The sequence below is a fragment of the Corvus cornix genome, chromosome 8 (genome assembly GCF_000738735.6).
Source record: "Corvus cornix cornix isolate S_Up_H32 chromosome 8, ASM73873v5, whole genome shotgun sequence".
Classification (NCBI taxonomy): domain Eukaryota; kingdom Metazoa; phylum Chordata; class Aves; order Passeriformes; family Corvidae; genus Corvus; species Corvus cornix.
This window is the reverse complement of record NC_046338.1, coordinates 5,972,706-5,999,350: the sequence shown is the minus strand read 5'-3', so window position 1 is coordinate 5,999,350 and position 26,645 is coordinate 5,972,706. Positions and strand designations below refer to the sequence as shown.

General features: G+C 43.1%; 1 protein-coding gene across 1 annotated transcript; it reads right to left on the bottom strand.

Annotated features, from left to right (window-relative positions):
- Nucleotides 1–87: 87 nt before the first annotated feature.
- NRDC (nardilysin convertase) lies at nucleotides 88–26,645 on the bottom strand. The gene is given in 32 exon segments (XM_039556580.1): nucleotides 88–764; nucleotides 964–1,053; nucleotides 1,284–1,400; nucleotides 1,663–1,753; nucleotides 2,714–2,797; nucleotides 3,426–3,478; nucleotides 3,782–3,829; nucleotides 4,237–4,375; nucleotides 4,659–4,690; nucleotides 5,409–5,571; nucleotides 5,915–6,042; nucleotides 7,062–7,212; nucleotides 8,300–8,351; nucleotides 9,078–9,197; nucleotides 9,791–9,877; nucleotides 10,375–10,498; nucleotides 10,757–10,861; nucleotides 12,098–12,152; nucleotides 12,735–12,793; nucleotides 12,876–12,996; nucleotides 13,414–13,491; nucleotides 13,853–13,922; nucleotides 14,112–14,185; nucleotides 15,150–15,207; nucleotides 16,602–16,724; nucleotides 17,656–17,751; nucleotides 19,146–19,219; nucleotides 20,919–21,072; nucleotides 21,655–21,736; nucleotides 21,925–22,237; nucleotides 26,303–26,369; nucleotides 26,372–26,645. Coding segments are annotated over 32 exon segments (3,477 nt in total). The 3' UTR covers nucleotides 88–569.

The following is a 26,645-nucleotide window of genomic DNA, read 5'->3' as shown; positions in this document are numbered from 1 at the left end:
TGCACTTCAGGAACCTCTGCATTGTGTGCTTTTGCTACAGTTAATAATGATTAAGTAGCTCGATGTAGCAATCAAACTACTTTTCTCTCCACAGTTGTCTAGCTTTTATTTGATTTCATCTTAATTTTGTCTACGTTGCACATACAGAAAAACTAAAAAAGCAGTGTGAGATGGAAGCTTTGGGCTTTTTCTCCCCCTCCCACCCACTGTCACTGCTCCAGGAGGGCTGCAGATCCTTTCCTGAGGAGCTGTCGCTGCTGTTGAGCCACTGCTGCAGCACTGCAGGGATGGTACAAACCAGTCTGAACACAAAGGCAGAGCCCACAGCTTCAGCCGGCTGGAGAGGAGAATGTGGCACCACTGGGGAAGTCAGGGCTGTGTCTCTTCTTAATGAACTTCAGAAGGTGATGGGAGGTTGGCTGGTAACTTGAGGAAAGCTTCCTCAGTGTCTGAATGGGCATCTTCATCCCGGCTACCACTACAGCTCTGGTTTAATAAAAACAGGTTTGTAATGTTGATGTTGCAGAAAGCACCTGTATTACACAGCAGGGCAGGGCAAGGTATCAGTTTTATTTTAATATTTTATGGTAAGGGAGAACATTCAGAGTTGATGTGTAGGCTTTGATGTCCTTGATGGAGGTAATGTCACTCATCAAAGAAGAGGGGGGCAATAAAACAAGCTGAGGTATTTCACCAGATGAAGAGTTCTGTCCTGAGACAGCTGTAACCTCTGAGTCCCCTTCGTGTTTTCCATATCCAATCACCTGGAAAAAAGGTACCAGAAGAGAAATTGGGATCTCATTCAGTGTTTCTCTGCCCTGCCAATTAACTTGAGATACTGAAATGCAATTCAAACAACAACACTACTTATAAATGTAGAAAATGTGGATAACCACAGTAAAATTTACATCACAGCTCTCCTCTGATTAATTAAAGTTGGCAACAGGGCTGACAGACACTCACATGTACACTGAGCACTTTCCTCTGGTTGCTTCTGTGAGCTTGGAACCAGTTGACCAGGTCTGCTTGTGTAATAGACTTGAGAGCTTCGATCTGAAACCCACAGGAAGGAGGTTTTAGCAGCACAGTGGTGCTTCAAGTCATTTTAAACATAAAAATGTTTTCTCTACAACCTCTCCCCCATTGCATAAAAGAACCTTTTTAAAATAACACATCATTTTAGAGCCAGTGTGGCACTAGTTGCATAAACCCCGTTTATGCATTTGAAACTGCTGCAAACCCAGCATGGTTTTGTGTCTGTCCCAGAGTTGCAGGACACCCACCTCCCGGGCCAGCCTGTCAAACAGGTACTGCTGGGTCACCACTTCATTCCAGTTCCTGTCCACTTCTTCTCCAAGGTGGGAGTCTTCACATTCTTTCAGTTTTATCAAAGCTGTTACCTACATGGGAAAAAGATAATTAGTGTCAAAGGGTTTTAAACTACCTTAATTTACCATCCCATTCACTGCAGTTGAAAGAAAAGCCAAATTACATTAACAATTTTGAACTTAACTGCAAATGGGCAGAGAATGGAGGTTTAGAGAACAACAGCAGAACAGAGCAAGAAGCGGGATTTAAAGCGAGGCCTTTGTCCAGAAAATCACCAGATAGCAGTAACTGAATGCACAGTTCAAAGAAGAGCTTTTCAAGGTGAAGTTTTACCTGGGTGCTAAAAGCCTCTTCACTTAAATCCTTGATTTTCTCTTCAAAGCAAGAAAGAAACTCCTCTATTTTCCTGTCAACCAATTCAGAACTAAAAGAGAGACAAATAATTAAATTAGGCAGGAAAAAACAAACAAAAAAAATCCCCAGAACAATATTAAGGGGTAAAGTAGCAACCCCCAAATGATGAGGGAAGGTTTGGGACAAGCTCACTTCCCTCATCCCTTGAACAGCTCACACATTTGAGAACACCTGGTGGTCCATTTTTCCTGGTATCAGGAAATAAAGGCAGTCTCTCATTTTTAGCTGTATTTAACTAGTAGTGTTCAAACACAGCGACTTCAGGTGACCAGGCACCCGCAGGAGCCACTGCCAAGATGCTGTTGGGTACCTGCTCTGAGGCTGCAGCCCTGAGGCCTGGCACACAGTTATGGGCTATAGGATCAAGACTGAAAGAAAGTGTCATGTGATGGATCCTGAGGTTTCTGACACATTAAAACCCTCACTGATGACACAGAACTCAGTAATGGAAGTGTCCAAATGTAAATATTAGAGGCAGCAGCACTCGGTGCTAATTAAGCTTTCACTGACTCAGTGTTATTTTTCACAAGTGGCACATTTTTCAAATAAACTTTCAACTCTGGCAGGACAAATACCTGTAGTTCAAAGCCCCAGGTTTGAACAAAACCGTAACAGTGCTGTGCCTGCTGAACATGAGCCACAAGAACAGCTAGACAGGATTTACGGGATTCAAACTCTCCTGGCAGAATAGCTTCAAGAGGGCAGGGGGATATTTTACCTATTCTTGAAATTACTTTTCACTATGCAAGTCAGGACCACTGCAGTTTTAAGAAGCCTAAGGCTATTGCCCTATTCAGGTGTTGGTTTTGAGTCAGGATGTTGTGACTGTCAGCAATGTCCCTTCTGACATCCCCTTGAATCAAAAAACCCCCTCAGTGGCCTGAAACAGGTGTGAACTCTTAACTGTGAGCAGGTGACTCCCACAGCCAAGGCTGGGAGTAGTGAAGAACTTTCCCCACAGAGCACTTACTTGTATTTAGTTGCCTGGGTTGCCACTGTGACTGAGAAGCCAAGAATCCCAGAAGTGTTCCTGCAGGTGGGGTACACGTGGTAGCTTAAAGAAAAAATGATGAAACAGTAAAGTCATTCCACAAGCACAATGAACTTTTCATTTACAGGACATGCTGCAAGTTAAAATAGTGTTGGTACTTTAGACAGAAAAATCTGAGATTTAAATTTGCAATAGTCCTATTTCCTTTATTTTCTGCATTGCTGCATTTCAGTGTTTTCTCAGCTTTAGGAAATCCTTTTAAACTTGGGAGAGTATTTGTGTTCCTGCAAACTAATCCAAGCAGAGTGAGAGACCCAGAGCTGTGAAAAGCCTGCTCCAGTTTCCTGAGGTAGCAGGGTGCCTCCGAGGGAGGCTGCTCAGCACCACAGAGCTGCTGTGAAAACAGCCCTGGGGAAGGGGGACCAAGTGTGGAAGTGGAAGGAACAACTTTATGCTGAATAATTCCAAGTTAACACACTGGTAATAGATGCAATTCTTACAGAAATCAAAAGCAACTTGGCTTGCAGCTTGTATTGACGGGTGCTTTTGGTTTTGAGGTGTGCATGTTGCGGGTTCCATTACCGTAATTCAGGAATAAACCAGGAAGGATTTCCAGAGTAAAAACAATGGAGAACAGCAAAAACAGGAGTGCAGGAGCAGGTGCAGGAGAATTCCTCCCCTGTGAACTCACCCGAGGGTCTGCTTGGTCCGCAGGAAGTCAAAGCAAGGCTCCTCCATGTGCATCTGAAACAGCACAAAGTTACAGCAGAAGTGATGCTGCCCTGCAGCCCCCCGTGGGCTCCACACAGAACATGGGGACACTGAAGTGCCCCTGGCCAGCCACAACCTCTGCATTAAGAGGGCTCAGTCCTGTGGGGCAGGAGCTACAAGAACACTCTCCTGTACTGTCCATCACTGCAGCATTTGGGGACCCCCACCCAAACACTTCAGCCAAGGGCAGCAATAGGAACACGCTGTCCCCTGGGGGCTCCAAGCACTGTTTCAGGGAAGACACTGCTGAGTGAGGAGGCACAAACACAAACTTACCACGAGCAGCTCCATCAGGGTGTATTCCCTCAGGTTCCTGGCACCTGACTAGAAAGAGAATGAAGAATTTAGGGTGGGTTTAATGTGATCGTTCAGGCCAAGGTGGCTTGTGGCACACACTGCAGCACTGAGGGACAATTCACAGCAGGGACAGATGTGAAGTTCTGGTTTTCCCTGAGGGGACAGGCCCAGCCCCGCCCCCAAGATCAGAGTTGGGGACACCAGGAAGTCACCACAGCACTAACTCAGCTCCCAGCACTAGCCCAGGAAGGGAAGGTGCTGGTTTCAGGGATGCCCCCAGAGGGAAACCCACTTGGGTTTAGCCTTGGGGCACAGGGCCTGTACTCACATGAGGTGTCTGTGCCCCCTCTGTGACATCCCTGTCCAGAGCCTGCTCTCAAGGGCATGGGCAGGTGCCAGAGGGAAGAGGCCAGCACACCCCCAGCACACATTACCTGGTAATAGACTGTCACCTCGGAGTTGGCATCGCCCTTGTTGAGAGTTTTCACCTTACAGAGCAGGTGGGTATTTGGCAAATCCACCACCCGGAACTGCACAGGGCAGGGATGGGCCAGGGGAGCGAACTGGAGCTTTCTGGAAGAGCACAAACAGCACAACATCAAACACCTGCTCACATCTTGGCCAAAACCAGAGCAACACCCTGACATTTACACACTTGGTCTGATGTTATTTTCCCCTTCCCCAAGCCAGGACTACTTCTGCTGAAACTGCCACCATCAACAGCCACCTCCTGCAAGTACCAGAGAGGAAAATGGAATTTCTGCATCACTCCCACTCTGACTCCCTCCTCCAGAAAAGAATCTTATCTTGATTATAGTTTCCATATAATAAGCAATTAAAGAGTCAAGATACTCACTGAACAACATAATTCAGGAAATCCTTTGCTTCCTAGGGAAGAAAGCAAAGACATCAGTTTTATTTACAAGAGGATTATTACCCCAATTCCCAACCACACACCCTAGAGCAGCACTTGAGAGAGTGAGCCCCAAGCAAGGAACAGCAGAGCTGCCACCTACATCCCTGCTCCCTCACGTTGTCCCCAGTCCCTCAAGCCTCCTCTGCACCACACTGCAGAGAGTGTCTCCACACTGCTTTCTGCACTGTAATGTCTCCAGAAGGAGAAGGCACGAGCCAAAGAAATAGCACCAGTTGTCCTTACAAGCCTTCAGTGAATACTCCACGTGTTTGACACTCAATGAGGTTTAACCAAACCATGCAGGCAATCAAATTCCAAGGATAAATGTGCTCTGAGGGAAACCTCCTCCTGTGGCACCACTGTGGGAATTTCTCCATATCAAATATATCAATACATCACACAATATAAAAATGGTGGCAACAGGAGAAACAGGTTACAGGCATCTACTGCATTTTTTCTGCATTTTTCCCTCTCTGCAGTTTAAATTCAAATTCCTGGAAACTTCTGCTCAAACTGGCAACTCTGGACTGCCATTGGCTTGTCCACAGAGGCACTCCTGAGGTGTTAGGGGTGAAGCTGCCCAGTGCCACGAGACTCCAGACTGCCAGAACAGAGGCAGCATCAGCTGGCAGCCAAGTTCAATGTGCTAAAGCCCATTTTAAGCACTCCAGCTGCCAAGGCTGTACTCACCCTGCTGGTGAAGTTCCCTTGCACGAGACCCTCCACGAAGAGCTGGGACTTGAAGGCCGTGACGAAGGCGGAGAGGGCCTCGATGGAGAGCCCCTTCATCAGCGTCTGGTACTTGTCGATCATGGACCACCGGCCGTGCTCCAGGATCAGGAGCCGCACATCCCTGCAGTGCCACCAGGGCAACAAACCCACAGCACATCAGGAGCTGCTGGATGCCAGAGATGCCATTCCTGACTGCAGACAGGGAGAGGGTCCCCAGGCGCCCGTGGCTGACTGTGCCCTCCCTCAGCAGCCGCTGCTGGCTCTAGGTCACTGCTGGACAGCAGCTCCCTGGGTGTCCGGTCTGGCCACGTGTCTGACCTGGTGCTTGCAGGGCTGCTGGGGCTCCCTAAGCTATGAGCAAAGCCTGGAACAAGCCCTGTGAGCACAGAGCAGGGATCCCTGAGCTCTTCAGCTCGGCCTCAGCACCTGCTGCCCAGCCACTGCTGCCCTCCCCCAGAACTCACTTGGCCAGAGTCTCGGGTTTAATGAGGATGTTGTAGTATGTTTTCTTCAGCTGCTCTGTTATCATTTCAAAAACTGCTGGAGTAAAGCTGAAGTCAGACAAGTAATCGATGATGAGCTGAAATAGAAGCTGTAAAGAGAATGGTTTTAAACTGGGTTTTTTGTCGGTTTAAGAACCAATTTCAATTTAATGCTATACAATAATGTAAAATCATCATTACTGAGACATGCAGCATTACTAAAGCACACTCCTCCATTCTGCCAGATGTTCTTCGCTAAACAATTCTATCCCAAATGACAGTTTCAGAAGGGCAGAGTTTTTACACAGTGAATAAGCTCAATATCCCAGATCAATAGGAGTTTCCACATTCTATTGAAACAAATCTAGCCTGGAACTCCCAACATTTCTGTATTCAATATTCCATTTTTTCCTTTTATAGCTGGCCAGCACAATGACATTGCAACAGACACATCATTCAGGATTGAAAAAGAGAATGTTCAGACCCTGCTGTTTGCATATTTGGCTTTTTCTGTTAAAACTCCTGTTAATAAGTCTGACAGATGATTAATGGTCTTAAAGCTCCAGCCAAGCTCTTGCAATGGAAGTTGATGATTGTCTCCTCTTCAATCACTGTCCTCTCTGTGCCTGCCATGTCTTACATGGCCAGCATTTAGGGAATGGGAACAGGGATCCCCCAGTCCTCTCAGCAAGCCAACACAGAAAATCTGCACCCAAAATGAGCATGTTCAGAAGCTGGATCTCCAAAGCCAAATTGAAAACAAATTCTGTTTTCAGACATCGCGCAAATAGGCACAACTTAGAGACAGAAAGGCTCCAATCCTCTTTATGGCCATGGAGACACAAAGCTCTTTTTATAGGAAAAGCTGTTAAAATCTTAATGGAGATACAGTTATTACTTAAAAAACGACTTAAGCCAGCCTGAAGTCAATAATTTGAGCTTGTGTAAGTGCACACAACTCCATCTTTATACATGTAAGCACAAGAAAAAGCAGCACATTTGCTGCATTACCCTGTCAGAGATAAATTTTTCATTTAAAAGACCTCATCCAACCATTCAATGCTCCAGAAAAGCACACACCCTGCAAAGCTGCAGGCATAAAAACAGTGAGGAGATGAGCAGAGCTTACAGGTAGTTTGTGATTGAATCCTTTCACTCGGATGATTAGGCCGTACTCTCCAGCCACCAGCTTGTACTCCAGCTGAGCCACGTCTGCTTCATAAGCTGGTTCCCCCAGGTTGTGGGAAAGGATGTTTACAAATGTATCAAACAAAACTATGCTGCAGGGGGAAAAGGGCAGAGGGTTAAAAAGAAAGAAAAACAGGATGGACTAAAGAGGAAAGTCAAGCCCGATGTGTTTGATGGTACATGCAGGGAGCTCTCCAACAGAAATGCAATTTGTGTAAAATGAGATTCAAAAAGAAACTTTCAAAAAAACCCACAAATACACAATGCAAGTTTCCCTTTGTCCAGAAAGCACACAACACTACTTAAAAATTATCTGGACATTCAACTGTTCCTTGCAATGTGAAAGATAACAGCCTCACAAGATTTAAGATTTCTTCAAGGTAAGAATGCACGTTTTAACAAGACAATGCTCAAAACATGGGAAAAAAAATCACAGAAAATGAAATTATTTTACTTTGTGTAAAGGATTGGGGGACAGATAGACTCAGTTATACTCAGTACTTGAGTAATGAGATGATTATTTATCTACCAAGGTAATAAAATAATAATAAGCTAGAGCAAAGCAGGCTATGCAACCTGGAAACTGCAGTCCCTGCTTTCAGCTTTCTGTTATTGCCTGGATTCCAGTTCAAAGTTTAAACTAAGACACGTCATGAAAATAGACTTACAAAGGCTTTCCCAACACAGGATTTGTGCAGGTCTTGGCAGGCTTATGAACAAAGCACTGTGGAACCGGTTACAAGTGGCAATGCCAGCCTAAGGCAAGCCAAGTGCAGCACACCCAGAGCTCTGCCCGACCCACAGTCTGTTTCCCAGTGCTGCAGCCACCTCTGCTCCTGCAGGCTCCCAGGATCCTGGGACATGCTCAGGACATGACTCTGGACTGTTCTTTTCAGGACCAGCTCCTTCTCTGAGCACTGCTGCTGTCACATTATCTTTTCCCAAACTTGCTCTGGGGAATAACACCCCATGGAAGTCCTTACACATCCACTGGCTACAGGCAAGACCTGCTGCAGAACCACCCTCACCAAACTGCAGATAAAACAAGGAAGGTGGAAGGACATGAGAAAAGGACACCTTATTCTATTCCTCCTTAAAATTAAAGTCTCTCGCTGGTTTTTCACTAGGTATGGTAATTTAGTTACTCTGCAAGGTAAGCATAAATAATATAATCCTCACTTCTCTGCAGACTGCTGTATCAATGGAGAGATCAGATGGAATCGAACATAACCTGGTGAGGAAAAGGAAATTTAAATGAGTAATTGTATAGAAAGTGACAACTTTCTGAAGTCAAATATATTTCCATCAAGTTGCTCTTTGACCACAGTTTGAGTTTAATGAAAATTGTCATTCATCTGTAACATTTTTTTTTCTTATTTTAACTCAAGCATCTTCTCCTTCTTACTCCAAAAATCTTCCCTTTGAAGTACCAAATATCAGAAAACAAAGCTGTGCTTTGCAGAATACTCAAATGGCATAACCATTTTCTATAAACAGAAAAAGAAAACTCCACCAAACATCTGTTTAAGAGACACTAAAAATGTGACATTCTACTTAAAAGCAGCAATATACTTTACATCCTTGTCTCAGATCCAGGCTGTATTTTTCTGTAGAAGAGACTATGATCCTTCTAATTAATGTGCTCCTTCCTTCTCAAGCCCTTCTCTCAGCAGCATATTCTGTCTGCCCAATCCTGTCCCCACACAGACTGTTCAGAAGTCAGTAAATTTCAATGATTCCTCTTTTCAACCTGAGGTATCAGCAGGGTGCCTTTGTTGCCTTGGTTCACCTGCTTCTCTTTTATTGTAGCTAATAAACATATCAAAAGGACCATGGAAGAGCTGGCAGCAGGCACTTGGTTTAAATGGTGAACATTACCACGGGGTTATCTGCCTTCAAATAAATTCCAGCTGGTAAAAACAGGATCTTACTATTCAGAAAGCCCTCAGGCATTTACCTTTTGGGATTTTGAATTTATCATCCTTCCTGTACCAGAGGCAGCCTTGTTGTGTGCTGAGTGTTTTGACTGGATATTCTGTCTCAGGGCAGTCAGCAACTTTCAAAGCAAAGTCGGTGGCTAATAAAGAGAAAAACCACACCAAAACCACGTTAGTGTGTTTCACAGATACAATCAGGCTAAATTCATCTAAGTCTTCAAAAGCATCAAAAAATACATTTTTCCCCTCCAGTTTCCTAAATTATTTGTACTTTCCTGGACCCAAAGAACATCTCTTTTTCACTTCCACACCAGAACAGTGGCTCAGAAGCAGAGCAGAAGTGGTGGCACCACATTCCATCCAGGACACAAGTCCTGACTTTCATTTCACTTGGTTTTGGCAACAAAGGGAGATGATATTTAGATGCTTTCAGAAACAGGAGGATTAAACAAATAAAATTCTCCTCTAAGGTGTCTGGAGCTCTGTGTTAACTCTCACTGACTGTGAGGCCTGCTCTATTATGGCTGTATCATCTGCAAGTTTATATGCCCTCAAATAACTCAGTTCTTAAGCTTATAAATAGAACAATAGTAAATAAAACCCACCTGAATAGAGTGCTCATGTCCTTTTAATTTGCAAAAACAGGTTGATACCAGTTCAGGTTGTTTCTAAACCACAGCAGATTCTCTAATAAATCACTGGGGAAGATTTCACTCATGCCCAGGTGCCTTACCTATGTATTTGTTTTCTTCTGGAAGGTGTAAATCCTGATTTAACTCAAAGTCACTGTCCCATAAATCACTCCAGTACCTGTCAATATCTGTTAAAAACCATGAAATGCATTAGTTCAACAGGAAGGTAAGGCCATCCTATTTCAAGATATCTTTCCCTAATCTCCAGAAAGATTTGCAGTATCACAGGAGTTTCTTAAGATCACCCCATTCATCAGGACTCTTTCTAAAACCCTTCCCACAAAATCTTCTGGAGCCAAACTGAAGCAGTCCTATTAAAAAGCAAATCAAGTCTGCCTTAGTAACCCAGCTCGCCCAACACCCTGTGCCCTATTGTTGGTGTTCTTTCCCCTGAATGGCAGCCAAGTGGAGCTTACTGGGACCTCTGCCTCCCAAAATAACTGCAGGAGTGGGAATCAACTGGCACCAAACAAAGAGCAGTTATTGGGTGGCACAGAGACTAACAGTGAGCTCAAAGCACTGAGGATTCATTTCCCTGCTTCCATGCACTTATATTTTGTGTTGTTATCCTTTCACTACCTCTAATGCATGGATCAGACATTCTCAGCTCCTGCTGCTGTTTTACCTTCCACGCTGTACTGAGTCCCAAACCACTTCTCTTTGAGGTGACACTGGCCTTCGTTGGCAGCAGACAGCAAAACCAGGTTGGCTCTCTGAGGGCTCAGCTGGTTCAGGGCATCAGCAATGATCTGCAAGTTACAGACAATTATTTCAGCTCAAATGCAGCTCTGACTGCCTGACCCAGCAAAGACTTCTCAATGGGAATGTAGGAAGAACACGCTTACAAAACAGATTTGCTTTCTGAATACAAAAAATGTTTCAATTAATACAAAACCTGTGCCTGCATTAAGCTTAATTACAAATGCCTATACCCATGCCTGTATTACACAGTATGCACATGTTTTCCTTACATCAAAACACATAATCAGAGTTCAAAGAATATTTACCTCAGGCTTGTATTCAAACAAGAGCTGGTCTCCTGTCAGAAAATCCTCCTTCTGAAACAACTGCATGTTCTCACAAAGGTTTTCCACATAGTCAACTGGATCTGTCTGCAGGCAAAGAAATAAAACTATTTGTCACATAATTAGAAACCCAAGATACCCATTTTCTGTTCTTAGAAGAGCTTGACTAGTCAGGTATGTTGAGCATGAGCTGGATGCTGTGCTTGTTACAGCATTTAGTTTCAGTTACTAAATTAAATATATTTCATAACCATATCCAATGTTAAGTCTCCTCTGAGAATCCTGAAATTTCACACACATCATCTTTGTAGAAGAAACCTCGATTATACAGTTTACAGTCATGGAATCTACTAAGTTAAAGAGCCAGCAGAATGCACTCCTTGCCTCCAGGGAACACAAGCAGAGTCCTGCAACAATTCAAGATTTAAAGTGACCTGGAGAGTAAAAGGCAAGGAACTGCTGCTGCTGCTGCTGCACGAGTACCTCTGGCTCTGCTCCTTTCCCAAGTTCCCTGCCATGATGGGGAGGGGGAGGAGGTGGAGGTTCTCCTGCTTGGACATGAAATACACATTGCCTTTTAGCAGGGTAAGGCTGCCTAGAGGACCAGGCTGCTCAGATTCTTGCTGGGTGCTTTTGGGGTTTTTGCACCAGCCAGCATCACACTGTAAAGATTCTGGGTCAGAGAGAAAAACACACCTGAGAAGAGCTGACTTTGACACATCTGTCTCTTCTAAGTGTAGTGGGAAACATGCCCAAGGATTTCTTAAGACACCATACACCTGAGGAAACATTAAACCTCTTCTGGGCATCCCCTAACCACTTATCCCAAGCCCTGCCTCTGAGACCATCATTCCTCAGCACAGCTCTATCCACCAAGCACAAAACTGGGGTGCCATGACTAAGTCATTCTTCTGCCCCTGGGATTCACAACCCTGTCACAAGAGCACACACAGATCTATGTTCCTGCTGTATGTTGTATTTGTATGGATGGATTTGTTTTCCGAAAAGGAAATTTCAGTACCATTCAAAGAAAAAAACAAGTTATCTAATAAGAAACAGAACATAGCTACAGGTAGTAGGAGTAAGAGAGCCAAAACTGAAAAATATCCTACCTAGCAGGTAAGGAATGAAAAATCAACATTTAATTCTGTTAGGGAAATAGTCTCAATATTTCTCTGCCCAGAATACATCTTCTTTCAGCAAAACACAGCTTCATTAAGGTGCACAATGTATTTCTTCTCAAATAGAACACTGAAAATGTGTTTCAAAATGGGAAGGTAATATTTTTCATGGTTTATCTATGTCAAATCAGTGGATAAATACCTGTTCCTGGTAGTGAAATTCATTAGCTTCAATCTTTTGTATTTCTTCCCATATTCTGCAAAAGAGAAAGAAGACAATAAAAGTGAATTTTCTCCATTATTCCACAACATTTACCAAGAATCTTAAACAAGGAGCCTTCTAGGAAAGGCATCAATGGTGAGATCAGTGATTCATTCAGGTAAAAGACACAGAAGCCACTATTAAATGCACTTCTCAAAATGGCATTTCTTGGAACTGGCAGAAAGTTCTTCTATTTTTCAAAGACAAAGAGAGTTAACTACAAAGAGTCAGAATCTGATACCAAATTAACATAAAGGTTAACACCAGAACACCGCAGTCCTGACTTCCACAGACCTGGCTCAATAAACTCATTTAAAATGAACACAAAACTGCACCTGACATCTACACTAGTTCAGCTTACTAAACTGAGGGAATCAGATCACTGTAAGTCAAACTAAAAGCACCAAGAAACAAGCATAAACATTTAGAAAGCTAAATAAACATAAACACAGACAAGCTTTACTACTGACTCCCTGTTTATGCTCTAGTAACTCCACAAAGGGTGCAAACACTACAAATAACAGGATAATGGAAAAGGACACCACCACAAATATCTGCTGGAGTGGCAAACACTTGCCTTTGATCTGGCCCCCTCTTCTGCAGCATCTTCACGTACTGAAATACAACGTGGGCCACCTGCAGACAGAAATGAAGATTATACTTCATTTTTCCAGACATTAGGGAAACAGCAGGAATAACAACCTGCAGGAAACCATACCTCGTAGAAGTGCTTGTAACCTTCATCAGTCAAAGTCACAGAAATGCTGAAGATGGAGTAAGTGGAGTTCTGTTCAAATCCTGTCTCTCCATTTCCTCCATATAATGCAAGGGCCCAAAACCTATGGAAGAGTTACTTATTAATTAATAATTTCAGCTTTGTTTGAGCTTAGTTACAAGCAGCATATCACAGCTATATTTCAGTGGCTTTCAATCCATTGACAGTTTACACAAAGCTTTTCTAGCTTAAGGATGTGACCTCAGGATACAGACTTTAAGAAAAACAGTGAAAAAGCTAAGTTATCTTTTGGAGATCTCAAAGATCAGTCACAGATACTGCTGATCCATGAATCACAGACACAAAACCCATTTATTTCTTACTTGGTTTTATCATCAGCTTACAGAATATCACTACAAAACACTGATACAAAAAGGCAGGCTTGGCCTCCTTTTATAGAAAATATAAATACACAAAATAGACTTTATCTGTATTTGAATGAGATCAAAGCATTTAATAACTTTGCTTAAAAACCACATACTTTTTCCTAAGGAAAGAAAGAACACTGCCTTTGCCTTCATGTCCCACCAGCCAGGAAATATAATGAAGAGGCTTCACCCTAAGAGAAAGTTTGAAGGAGATTAGATGCCAGGAGGCAACACATTTCACAGAAAGGCCTCAAATCACTGGGCTAATGACTAAAATATGCACTGTCTCTTTCTTCAGGGCAAGTTTTTCATTTTCAGGCAGAATTAAGATAATAAGCTAAAAATGTGGGAGTTCAGGACATAATGACTGATCTGAGTCAGTGAGGAAAGGGAACTATATCTGTATCAGTTTAATTCATTTTTTAAATGCCCCCCCTAGCTGAACCAAAGTAATCTGTTAGGAAAATAAATGAGATTCTTTTGGTTTGTTGTGGAAGTCAATAAATTATTCTCAGCATAAACATGGTAGAAGTAAAATGCAGCACAGTGTACCTGTAATACTGTTCTTGTGGGGGAAGTGCCCAAGTGATGGTCAGTGAATGAACTTTCCTGATTGGAACAACTGGACACAAATAAATGGATTAATTATAAATACACACAATCAGACAGAGATAAATTTCACATAATGCAGAAAGAATAGTTAAAAGCTATTCAAAACCACACACAACTACTCTACAAAGTATCTGGATCACCCAGAGAAAATTTCTTTCCATATTCAAGTATTCAAAACATTTGAATCTATTTCACTTACCTCTGTAAAGCTTGTGAAATTCTGGTGTGTCGAAAGGCTGAGTCAGATGGTCAAAGCTGGGTTTGGGTAAACCACTTGAAAGCAAAATGGAAGTGTGATGTTACTGGCAGGGGTTCAAGGCTACACTGAGATATTCAAAGCCATAAGGAGCACAGCTCTGCAGGACACCAGGGAGCCTGAAAATGGCCCTTTCCCAAAGGTGCAGCCCAGCATCCCCCCAGCCCTAGGGAGGTACCCTGGGAGGCAGCTTGGCACTCTGCCCACACAACTGAGCAATTAACCAACATATAGATACCACACCAACATCTCCCCTTCCTTCTGTACAGGGCAGTAACAGCACAGAACTTGCTTTTGTACAGCCAAGTACAGTAAACAACCTCCTGAATTCACCTGGACTCAAGGAATCCTGATGGATTGTCTTGTGAGGCAGGAGGGATGAGGAGGGGGGTGGCCAGGACAGACAAATGTGTCTCTGAATGGCATTAGCCTCACAAGAGCATTTCCAAGAACCACAGAAACAAACATCTTGCAAAAAGGAAATAAAACACTTTTCAAGTTAGCAAAGCTTTTGCAGAACCCCCTTTCTAGAGAGCATACTGGAGGGAGCCATTAAAAAAAGATTTATTTCTAACCGACTGCAACCCTAAGGATGACAGTTAAATACTAGATATGGTGTTAATTAATTTGCTTCTAATTACTTTTGACACAAAGCAAAGATAAGCAATGTGAAATGATAATCTAGGTTTGAATGACTTATCATAAAATCAAGGCATCAGCACATATTAAGCAAACACTGCTTTAAGTTAGCACCACACAGCTCACAGCCTAAATAATTGTTAAGCAGAAACAAACTCTTCCTGGAACAATTGAGGCTGGCCTTTAATTTAAAAAGTTGCCTTTTTTTTTTTCCAGATAAGAATGTTAATTAACAAATGGTAATTTCCTTTGTTTCTCCAGTAAGGGGTTTTTTTTAAATGTCATTTTAAGACCAGATAATTGTATCATCAGCAATGTCTTTATGCATCAAAAGAATCTTACTTATTTGGGATCTCAGAGAAGATTTCTGTCACCCACTTTTCCAACGTATCCAGTGTTTCTAAAAAAGAGAGAAGAAAGACAGAAATGCAATTTCCAGAAGATTTAAGACAAACTATCTCACCAGTCCAGTTATTTCAAAGAGGCTGCAAGTCAGTGTATTTGAAAATTGTAAAGTTCTAAATTATAAACTTCAAAGCTGTTGGTTTGAGCCAATTCTTAACATTTGCCAAGCTGTACCCATGGTCACAGCTCTGGGTTTGTATAGTGCTCAAATCCCAGGCTGACACAACCGGGATTTAAAGTTCAGTAGTGTCTGGAGTGACTGTGAGAAGGAATTACTGTCTCAGGGATCTACAAAATCACCAGTACTTGCAACTCATTCCATGACTCTCCAGATTATACACAGATGTTTTACCCCTCAAATGCAGTCCTGCAGTGCTAAAGATTTCTTCTCTCCATCCTCTTTTCTAAGGGATATGAGTCAAGAACCAGAAGTTTAATGGTTTTTAGAATAAAAACTTGAAAACTGCTTGTTTAAGCAAGCATTCTGAATTGCCAAAGTGATGCTGCACATGTAAAGAATAGCAGTAAAAAAGGCTGGATGGGGTCGGGGGAGGATTCACTGTTGGCTTTGTTTTAACAGAGAAGGAAATACAAAGCTGACCTGGCTGGTTATCAGTTACCACCATTTTCTTCCCAACCACCACAGTAAATATTACAATCCATCACTGGCTTAATGACTGTTCAAGAGGCATTCAGCACCCTAAGTACTTTTATCTAGACCAAAATTAAAACCAAAGGAAAAGAAAATAAATACTGCCTCCATTATTACCATCTCCCCATTTTAGACATAGGAATTGCAATCAGTTTTAGCATTCGACAAAACCCTTCCCTAAATACAAACCTAACTCGAATAACTTCTAAGAAATGTGTTTCTTCTATTCTCAGCAGAAACAACCCATATGTCTGCAGCTCTCTGCTGAAATAAAACTCAAATCCATTTGCATAGAATTTTTCAAGCTATGGGGATAAAGGACCTCTACTCCCCCTAGACAAACAAGACAACTGGGAGGTTCAGTCTCCATCTCCCCATCACTTGCTGTGCAGTTTCACTCTTGATGACAGAGAAATCAGCAGCATTAATTCGAGTGGTCTGTCTCTTCATTGCTACAAGATTATTTCTGAAATGTTATCTTTGAGATTTTCCCTTCTGAGTTAATGTGGGACCCATTCAACAGCTTCAGTAAAAGGTTTCTCAAGAAGTGGCAGGATGACAATAACACAGCACAATTGCTCAGGTCTTGTTTCATTTGGAAACCAGGCTAAAATCTACATATAAATACCCTCTGCAGGACTGGACAAGCCACTAGACTGGCTTGGGCTACAGATGGACTGGTTCCAAAAGCACCAACAGCAGCAATGAGGCTGTTTCTAAGGAGCAGCTCATGGTACCTTTAGACTGGACAACCAAAGTCATGTAGTGAGCAGAGTAATGGCGCTGCCAGAATTCCCTCAGCCTGGTGTAGGTGTCAATATTGTTCATTTTGGGCTCGTGTTTGAGCGTATCTGCATTACCTGCAAACATCAAAGGGGAGGCAGGGTTAGTTAATGACACAGTGCTTACAGCAAGACCACCCATACTGAGAATCTGTTTTCCTCCCTAAGTCTAGTCATGGTAAAGCACATTAAAAACACTTAATAGAAATTTGAAGTTAAAGGAATGCTAACTGAAATTTAGTATCTTCTGCTTTCTGGTTCTTATCCTAAGAACAGCCAATATTTCTATGACAAGGAAGGACAGATCTCCCACAGGCTGCACAGCTGACTATGTGTTACCAGCTCTTCCCTCACCAATGGAACTTGCAGAACAGCAAAGGGAAAAAGAGGGGGAAATATGATGTTCAGTGTATGTCACCATAGAAATTTATGAAAATGAGTTACATTTCAAAGCTGGTAACTCTAATATCCATCACACTGCTATTTACACCCTCACCAGCACCACAAGGGGGAGGGAGCAAGGACTGGATTGTCCAAGAGATGGACAAATTCTCATTCTGTTCCACTCACATGGCTGTGAAGGTCTAAATCCTGGAAGTTCAACAGTGAATTATTTACTTTGAAAAGCCTCCTTAGACATAAACCCAGAGATAATTTGTTTTTTCCAGGAAATTCCAATAGCAAAAAAACCAAGCTTAAGCAAGACGGAGATGAATCAGAGAGCACCACCTTTGTGTTAACAGAAAGTTCCATGATTATACACCTCGGGCAAACCAGCTTTAACATCAGCAAAAAGCAGTACCAGAATGGAAAGTATCTTAAAAAGGAGACAGCTGCTTTTATTCCCAACCATTTTCCTGTAAAATGGGTAATTGCTCTAATTCTTCTGAACAAGGCTAATGGTTGCTGTGATATGATAGTTCGTATTAGTGCATCTAACCACTCAAACTTCTAGGCGGTTAAAAGTTTAAGTATCATTACCATTTTATAACAGAAATTCAGGACTTACCCCAAAAAAATTTCTTCATAGGATGTCCAGGCCTGGCAAGACTCCCAAATAACATCTCCTTTCTGTTTGCATCGGAAGGCCTTGCTAGCTGATACTCTGTTAATTTAAAGAATTTGCAGTGGCATGCATCAAAGTTTGAGGTCATGTTCCCACAAAACAAAGCACAAATCCCAGCCAAACTGAAAAGGAGACATACCACACAGATGCAGCCTGAAATTTCTTTTTATATATGATGAAGTAGTGAAGTAGGATATGAAAGAGGATTTGCTAGCAGTAAAAAAATTTAAGAGAAGAGGAAAACCACAGCTCATTGCTGAGAAGTAAAGAAAGGGATAAGAAGGAAAAGCATGTAAAACCCTCAGTTGCCCTGTCTGAATGCTCTATGTTAAGTTCAATGGGGACAAAAGGCCATCAAAATTATACAGGATCAGGCTCTGCAGAAAGAGCCGGAGAACAATTACAAACCTGCTTCTACCATGTATCACACAGAACAACCTCTAGCCTAATAACAAAAGGTAAGATAGTTTCCAAAAATGCACTTTTACAACCAGTTTACACCAATCTAAATATGGGGCTCTGCCAAAATCAATTTACCCTCCTGAACTGCATTTTCCTGTTCCTGTTTTGCTGGTAATAAGAAACATGTGCAGCAGAGCTGTAAACTAATTCTTCTGGCTGGGTTCTCCAGCAGCCAGTTCAGCAAGCTGACACCATTTGCTGGGCAGCACATTACCATAGTGTCACTGCAAGGGAAGGGCTGGTTCTGCACCACCAAGGTGTAAAATGGCTGAAGCTGTTGAAGAACCACACCTTACCTCAAAGGCAGGTCCTTGTTTACACTGACTTTTATCTAAATTCAAATATCAAATCACCCACTTTTCCTTGCCAGAAGATAGAGAAAGACAATGACTTGGAATAAATATTTGAACCAGTTGGGATATCTGCTAATAACATTTTTTTCCTAAAATAGTGACATTTTATAGGCAGTCTGGGAGTATCCATCACATATTAGAAAATCAACACTCCACTCACTTCTACACCTGGTTTAATTTCTTTCTGGGAAGTGACTTTGTGGTTATTCAGGTGTTAGAATAAGGAGAGAAGTAAAATCACCTCAACTCATTGTATTAACTCTGCACAAGACTGGAAAGAGCACTGGGGCTGTGCTGGAGCTAAAGGCATTTTTTGTTGACTGCAGAGCATCCATATGCTCATGTAAGTGCCCTGCCAGTTACTGCCAAACCACTTCAGTTTATTAATTTCTAATGAATGAAAGTGTGAGGGTAAACTCTCGCAGTGCTGGCACTACATCCAGTCTTTCTTCCTCTAAAAGCCATTGATGTCCACAAAACTTCAAGAGTGTAATCTCTCTGATGAGTTAGGTGAACGTGATTGAAGTGATCGGAAGGGTAGTTCAACACAGAACACAATAAATAGCGTTACAAAGTAGATTTTATTTTAAATACACAGAAAAAGACTCTCTTACTTACCACTGTCTACAGCCTCCACTTCTCGATCTATTGCATCCCTGATCATTAACGGGTGAATAAAGAATTGTGCCCACCTATGGAACAGAAAAATTCATATACTTGTCTTCAGTGTCTATTAAGCTAGGGCAAAAACCAGCAATTAAATCCAACATCTATTATTTTGCTTTGTAAAGTTGCTTGTCTTACTACAAATTATGTCATTCTTGACTATAAGGTCTTAAAGAAAGATAAAAGCCAGTTTTGTGATACCATCAGAAAGCAAAGGGCAGGGCTTGCCAGCTCCACAGAGTGGGACTGGACTGGTTGGATCCAGTAGGATATGATAGTGATGTGCCAGGATTATCTGCCTTTATGTCCTAAGAACGATCACACCAGATGAGACAAGTGATCCACCTAGTCTGGTTCTTGGATCTAAGAGGGACCAGTATCACATGCTTCAGAGGAAATGCCCAGTTGTTCCTCACGAACAACATGATCACAGGGGAAGTTTCTTCCTAACCCCAGGAAATAAACTGTAAAACACAAGATTTTATATCCATTACAATTTTATTATCTACTATAAAAGTCAGTGTTGTAATCCAAATAAATTTCTTCTGTATCCACAGAGAGCAGAGCACTGGAAAGGGACAGATCTGCAGTGCATGGAGACTCTGCAGAAGGCTGCCAGAGAATCTAATAGTTCTGTTTTATTTGCTGAGGTTTTTTAATTAAAAACTGAACTGACTGGAGCAAAACGTTAAAGGTAATAAGAGGTTAAAAGTAACATATTCCTGATGGAGTTCTATGGCTAGAAGACCTATTACTCTACAGACAACTGAAAGGTGATGTCTTTCCATTTCTTCAGATCCACAAGTGCTTGAATGAGCAGAATTCATCCTCAGCACTTATTTATCTCCTTTGTATGAGAAGCTGTTCTACAGAACTCCTAATTTCTGTTTTCCTCTGCACTAAGCAAGCTGTTGTGACAGATTGCAATTATATTTTTTTGATTCTTCACACTTCCAAACATCTAAAAAAACTGGATTAATCTGCAAGTGGAAGCTGAAATTGGCCTAGTAAAGTAAAATTTAGGTTATACTTGGAAAAATGTGCAAACACTTGCTCTCATGTCAAAGTGAATTTGCAGTGGAGCCTACTCTCCTCCTGAGGTATTTCATGGCATCAAGAATATTCAGCTATGCCCCCATGAATGAGAAATTCCTCTCACTAAAGGAAACCATGCCAACCAGCGGAGCTCTGATGTTCCAACAGCACAAAAGAGCAAGTTAAGCACTTTCTGGCAAAAGATATATTCAGCAGTGAATAACCTGCACTGGGTTAAATGTTTCCCTTTGAGACACACATTGTACCATATCTTTGAAGACTGCCTGAAACAAACTAACAACAATTTAGAAAAAACAGTAACTCTACCAGGACAGATATTTCAAAGGATGAGTTGCTGGGATTCTGGGAGCACTTGCCCTCTGATCAGTTGTCACATTGTGTAACATTTCCCCAGTCACTACTAGTTTAAGAGTGCCAAAACAACCAAGGAGCTGCATTCATTAAGACTTAAACATGGGTCCTACATAATTCCACAGCAAAAAACCAGCAACATATTCAAAGGGAAACAGCATTTCCCTATATTCAGTATCACTGCTCTAGTGCAGGTAGCTATGGAAGTTCAGCAGCAGCCTTGATCACTCCAAAATGAAGAACTGGACAGCTACACCCAAGCTCCTGAGGCACATACAGACATTAACTAACACCTAATCACCATTCATACAAAGTTACCTATCCAGGGCTTCTTTGAAGTACTTCCTCTGCACATCAAACTGGAACACTGTCCTCTCACAGTCCGTCGAGGCATTGTCGCCACCCCCGTGTTTCTTCAGGAATGCATCAAACCCATTCTCATCTGGGTACTTCAAACTGCCCATAAAAACCACTGCAACAAAAAATCACCAACAGTGCCAAGATGACATTTATTTGTTATTCCAAACTGCAGCTATAGCAACCCCTCTATGACTGACCCACAGCTCGAAGGCAGAGGAAACTACTGAATACCAACAGCCTGGGTGATCTGCCCAGTAACTGCTGCAGTTTGCCTCTGACAGTGCCCTCCCAGGCAGGCCTGGTCTCAACCAGGCAAGAGCAGTATTTTGAGACTCATCTGCTCAGAAACTTCACGTGGTTTCTGTGTCTGCATTACTAATTCATCACCCTTTACTAGGAGACAAAGATCTCCAGCGTGGTCTATAAAGCCACAGGTAACATAATTCCCCTCAATTTAATGGGTAACAAATAATGTTGATATAGGCTAAGGCATAGCCTGCCAAAGGGGGAGACGCCTTCCCCCATATCAAAAACTCCTTACTAAGTCAGTATTTGTAGAAAGCCACAAAGTCATGAAAATAAATTCTCAAATAGCCAAATTAGGAAATTATACTAAATACTTCAAAAATGCAGAGCTACATAGCACCCATTTTCCACTGAAGCTGGAGAAGACGAAATAGGAGCAGATACATACTATGTTCCAGGAAGTGTGCTAATCCAGGCAGATCTTCAGGATCAGAGAAGCTGCCAACAGCAACACAGAGGGCTGCTGCAGACTAGAGAAAATACGACATTCTCAGTAAAAGCTGCTTCAAGAAACACCTCAGGAAAATGACAGAAGTACAAGATGAATCAATTGGGACAGGCACAATAAAAAAGTCTCATCCAAATGCCTGATCACAAGGTTTCAGACCTCAAGAAAGCTCACTATATATTTTTGCACCCTACAGCTTTAAGTACATACCTGCTTTTCTGAACAACCTCTCTTTCTTGTCTCTTCCTTATCAGCCAGCTCTTCTAATTCACTGTCATCAGAATCATTGAAATCCTCATTATCTCCATCACTGTTCTCACTCTCATCCCCCTCATCACAGTCCTCATCATCTTCTCTACCATCTTCGATCTCAGCTCCAGAGTCATCATATTCATCACTGCCCTCTTCAGAATCATCATCATCATTCTCCTCCTCCTCCTCCTCTGAAGATGTTGGGGCACCATCCAAGTAATTCAAATCCGAAATCAAAAGTGCACATAAGCCATTCTGCAGTTTGATATACCTGAAAGAATAATTATTTGCAATGAATATGTTCATTTCCTAGGTCTGAATTTTCAGAATTGCAAAAATTTCATTATTTCCTGTAATACTTTGAGAGTGAGTTCCTTGTGAAAATCTAATGGTAGCCAAGACTGTGAGCAGTTTTATAGCAGGAAAGTAAAACACTCTTCTGCTACTCAACAGCTCTAGGAATAAGAAGTAGTTCAGCACAGTAGCAGAAGCCCCTCTCCCCATAAGGTCAAGCTCACTGATTTTGGCTTTTATTTCTCTCTTTGTGAAATATTTAAGCTATTAGCATTCACTTCATGCACTCAGAATAGGCAAACCCAAACTTCAATCATCTTTTAGGCCTGGCAGGCTCTTGGAAACTGGTATGATGTGACAGAATGAAGATCTTAATCTTTGCTTCTAAGTAGGCCCCAGAGTATTTGATTTGTTTTCATCAATGGCTTCTATTAAATGGGGTCAGCAGATGTAGCGGGCAAGTGTTAGAAAGGAGAGAACTCCTCTGCAGGCTCCACAGAACAAGTCACAGGGAATTGGCTGGGTTCCTATCAAGAAGCAACACAGTTCTCTGTGTGTGTGTTTATATATGCACAGAGGTTTTTATACTGTGCGTACATATATAAATAAAACCCCAAAAGCCCTCTGTGCAGCACCCTTCTACAGCTTTTCATACTGAGGACTGCAAGCACCAATGCTCTGCACTACAAGAACTCTCATTCGTATTCATCTACCATCAAATCTGGAATAGAATCACAATTTGTCAAATTAGCCAGAGCACCCCTCCCAGGAGCTTGCACTGGCTAACACACCAGCTGCAGAAAGATAGGAATGCTGGGTCCAGAAAATACTTCATTCCATCCTATAAACTAGTGTGATAGAGAGACCTGTGGTATCTGATACAGCAAAAAAAAAAAAAAAAAACAAAAAAAAAGCAAGCTAGAATAAAACAAACCCATGGTCACATCCCACACTCCCAGAAAAATCTGAGTTACAGAACACAGAATCACAGAATAGTCTTTGTTGAAAGAGGCCTTTAGAGGTCATCTAGTCCAACCCCCAAGTTTATACCAGGTCAGAACCTTGCAATGTGGACACAGCTCTTGGACTACCAAGCCTATGAAAAAAGCTAATGAACAAACATCTAATAGTTGTGTTAAGGTTATGACTCATGACCAGTCACCCAAGGGGAAATGACAGTGCTTACTCTGGGCCAGGGTTTCATGACCATGAACACACCCAGTTTCCTTGCTGCAGGACTGCTGAGCAGAACAAATCTGCTCAAAAAAAAAAAAAAAAAAGCAAGCACAAGTGCATTTTGACTCATTCAAACAACAGCACAGTGTGTAACTTGTAGGGATGCTCTGATGAACTACAGAAGGCACAGACAGTGATGGATCCACGCTCATGTCTGGGAACAAAGTTAATCCTCCTGCATTCTGAAAGCACATTTGCTAACCATTCCCATCACGTACACGTGTCCCACTGCACAGCTGCAGCACTCCTGAATGTCCTAAAACACACACTGCACACGTGGGTGCTTCAGCCTCTGGCAGCTCAGAGCCAAAGTTGCAGAGAGCACCTTCCAGCACAACCAGCACCTCCTTCTCCACACACAGCTCTGCTCTGCAGGTTTTCACAGCTCCTGGAGAACCCCAGCCTCCCAGGGAGCAGCAGGCACTGGTGGAAAGCAGAGAAGAGAATGGGGCTATTCTTCCCAAGGAACAATAAGCCATAAAGCTGTTCAGCCAGGTGTATCCAGCAGCTCTTGTTGATCCTTTCCACACAGCCCCATTAAGCTAATGGAGCAGATTATACTAATTTTACATTGCTCATCTGGAGGCTCGTGGGTGTTGCACACAGGACAGAGAGCACCCAGCAGCAAGGACACGGCTGAACCATGGCGCTGTTGGAGGCTCTCGGATTTCACTCCAGGATGATCTAAACAGCTTAGGTTATACTGAGCAGAGGCACCACTGACATAGGTGTTCTTTACTTTTTCCATGTTTCAGTCCAATGGAAAAGGACAAATGTAATTAATATCCACTAGTACGCAAAATACAGTACAAAAAATGCAATCACATAAGGTAGAAACAGAAGCAAGCACAGTCCAGTTGCTTTTTTAAAGGACTATGCAGCACTGATGCAAATAAGTCTTAATTATAAAATTCAAATTCTTAAAAATACTGTTTAAAACTCCTGAAAAAGTTTAAACAGGATTGTTCTCACACAAAGTTTTTCTTTGACAATTGTTTAGAAGTTAATATTGAAATACGTATCAGCTCATGGCAAATGCTGAGAGAAATTCTTTATTTTCCCGAATTACAAGAACCACAAGACCATGAAATTCCATATATGGATGAATGTAAATAAAACATACATTTTTAGTAAATATGATCACACAATTACAGCTCTAATGAACAAACCAAACTTTTATCATGACAAATATTTTGTCCCAACAAACCCACTTCTGAAGATACATCCTGCAATCTACATCAGAGCTCTTTTGGGTTTGTGATCGTTATTTCAGAAGGCAAAATACGACATTTTCCATTAAGTTAAGACTGATGTCACCAGACAGACACACTAAGCCCACTGTGACTGGGCTGCAGCACACATTACTGAGATGCGAAGAGGGGAAAGTGTGTCAGCACCATCCCATCACCTGCCAGGACACTCCCTCAGGAGGTTTGGGGCATCACACCTGGTTCAGTGTGGCTTTGCTTCCAGCCGTACTGAACTTCTTTTCCATAAGGACAATGTCTCTGCTGTGCCAGGCTCACTTTGCACACATGGAAATCAGTCTGAAAAGATGCAACTCTCTTGCTTCCAACTGAAAAATTCTGTTAAGAATGGACAGTAGGATTTCTGCAAGATTTTGGTATTGGTTTATCTTTACATTGTAAGCAAACACTCTCTCCAATTCTCACATGCAGAGGAGGTTCCTGAGCCTCAAAATAGGTACTGAAAGCCTTCAGTGGATTTCCCAAGCTTCATCCACCAGTGTGCTGCTTCAGGTAGCAAAGGCAGTTCCTTGAGCTGACAGCATCTGCCACTGCTAGCTTTGCAGGAGGACAAGCTTGCCACAAACTAGCATGAGTAAGAATGCCATCAGGAGCAGCAGGCAGAGATCCAGAGCAAGCAGCAAGGAAGTAGGGCAAGAAGGGAGGGAGCAAGTTTCTCCCTGAGCCAATGGGCACACTCCTCTTCAGGCAGCCAGCAGGGAATCTCACTGTCAGCCAATGTCACTGCAAACCCAAAATTCAGTTCCAGGCTCAGGCAGTAGATTCTCCACTGGCTGCACAGATTAGACATCATGGAAAGTAAAGATAAATTTTAAAAAAAGCAGCTCTAACAAGGGTTGGATAATCTTCTCTCCTAGAGGAAGAAATTATCAGAGTGTCCCCTCAAGAACAGACTACCTTACAGCATCCAACAAGCTCAACCTCAGCTGAAGTTCTCATCTGAGCCTCTCGCTGTGTCTGGACCACGGACACTGTGGGCTGTGCTCAGGGAAGCTGATCTTTTTCATCACTTTCTGGGGTATTACTCAGAAACATCGAAATAAAAACACAAGCAAAATAGTAGCCAAAAAGCATTTTACCTCAACTCACAGATATTTGTGTTAAAACCCAAAAGCTCATCTAAAACACGAAGAGTAACTGTTGTTAAGCTGGGATCTGCTCTGAAATACTTAAGCCGCACTTTGCACTTAATGCTTTCGGAGAGGAGCTGCCCGGCCGAGGGCTGCAAATTAACGATTAATTGGGTACTGCTGTGGCTCGAGAACACCCAGCACCGACCAGCCTGAGCACAGGGGCCGATCCTGTCCTGTGCCCGCACACACACCGGGCAGCCCACCTTCAGGACGAACACACTCGCGGAATCCTCAGAGATCACAGAAAGGCCTCCAGTTGCCCCGGCCACCGGGACCAGCCCGACTTCCAACCCCCGGGGTCCCAGCAGTGCCCGGGACACGGAGCGGGGAGACCCCGGCCCGCCCCCACCGGCTGGGCTGCCCCGGCGGCGCCTCGTCCTCCCGCAACTGCCCTCCCGCCCTCACCGGTATTGCTTGGGGTCGCTGGGAGACTTAACGATATCGGGGTCACCGAGGTTGTGTTCGGGACCGGCTCTCCGCGCTCTTCCTCCTCGTCCCCATGAGGCGAGCGGCCCCCGGCGTCGCGGCCGCCCTCCGCGGCCTGCTGCCCCACCGCAAGCTCCGGGCTGCCGTAGCCGCACGTCGCCTTGTTCCTGCCGGGCATGGCGGCGGTGGTGCCGCTCCACAGCGGCCGGACAACGGCCCGTCCCGGCCGCCAGCCCCCGGCCACGGCCCGCCCGCGGGGACCCCCGGCCGCCGCCGCCCGCCCGCTCCGAGAGAGGGCGGCCGCGAGACTGCGCACGCGCAT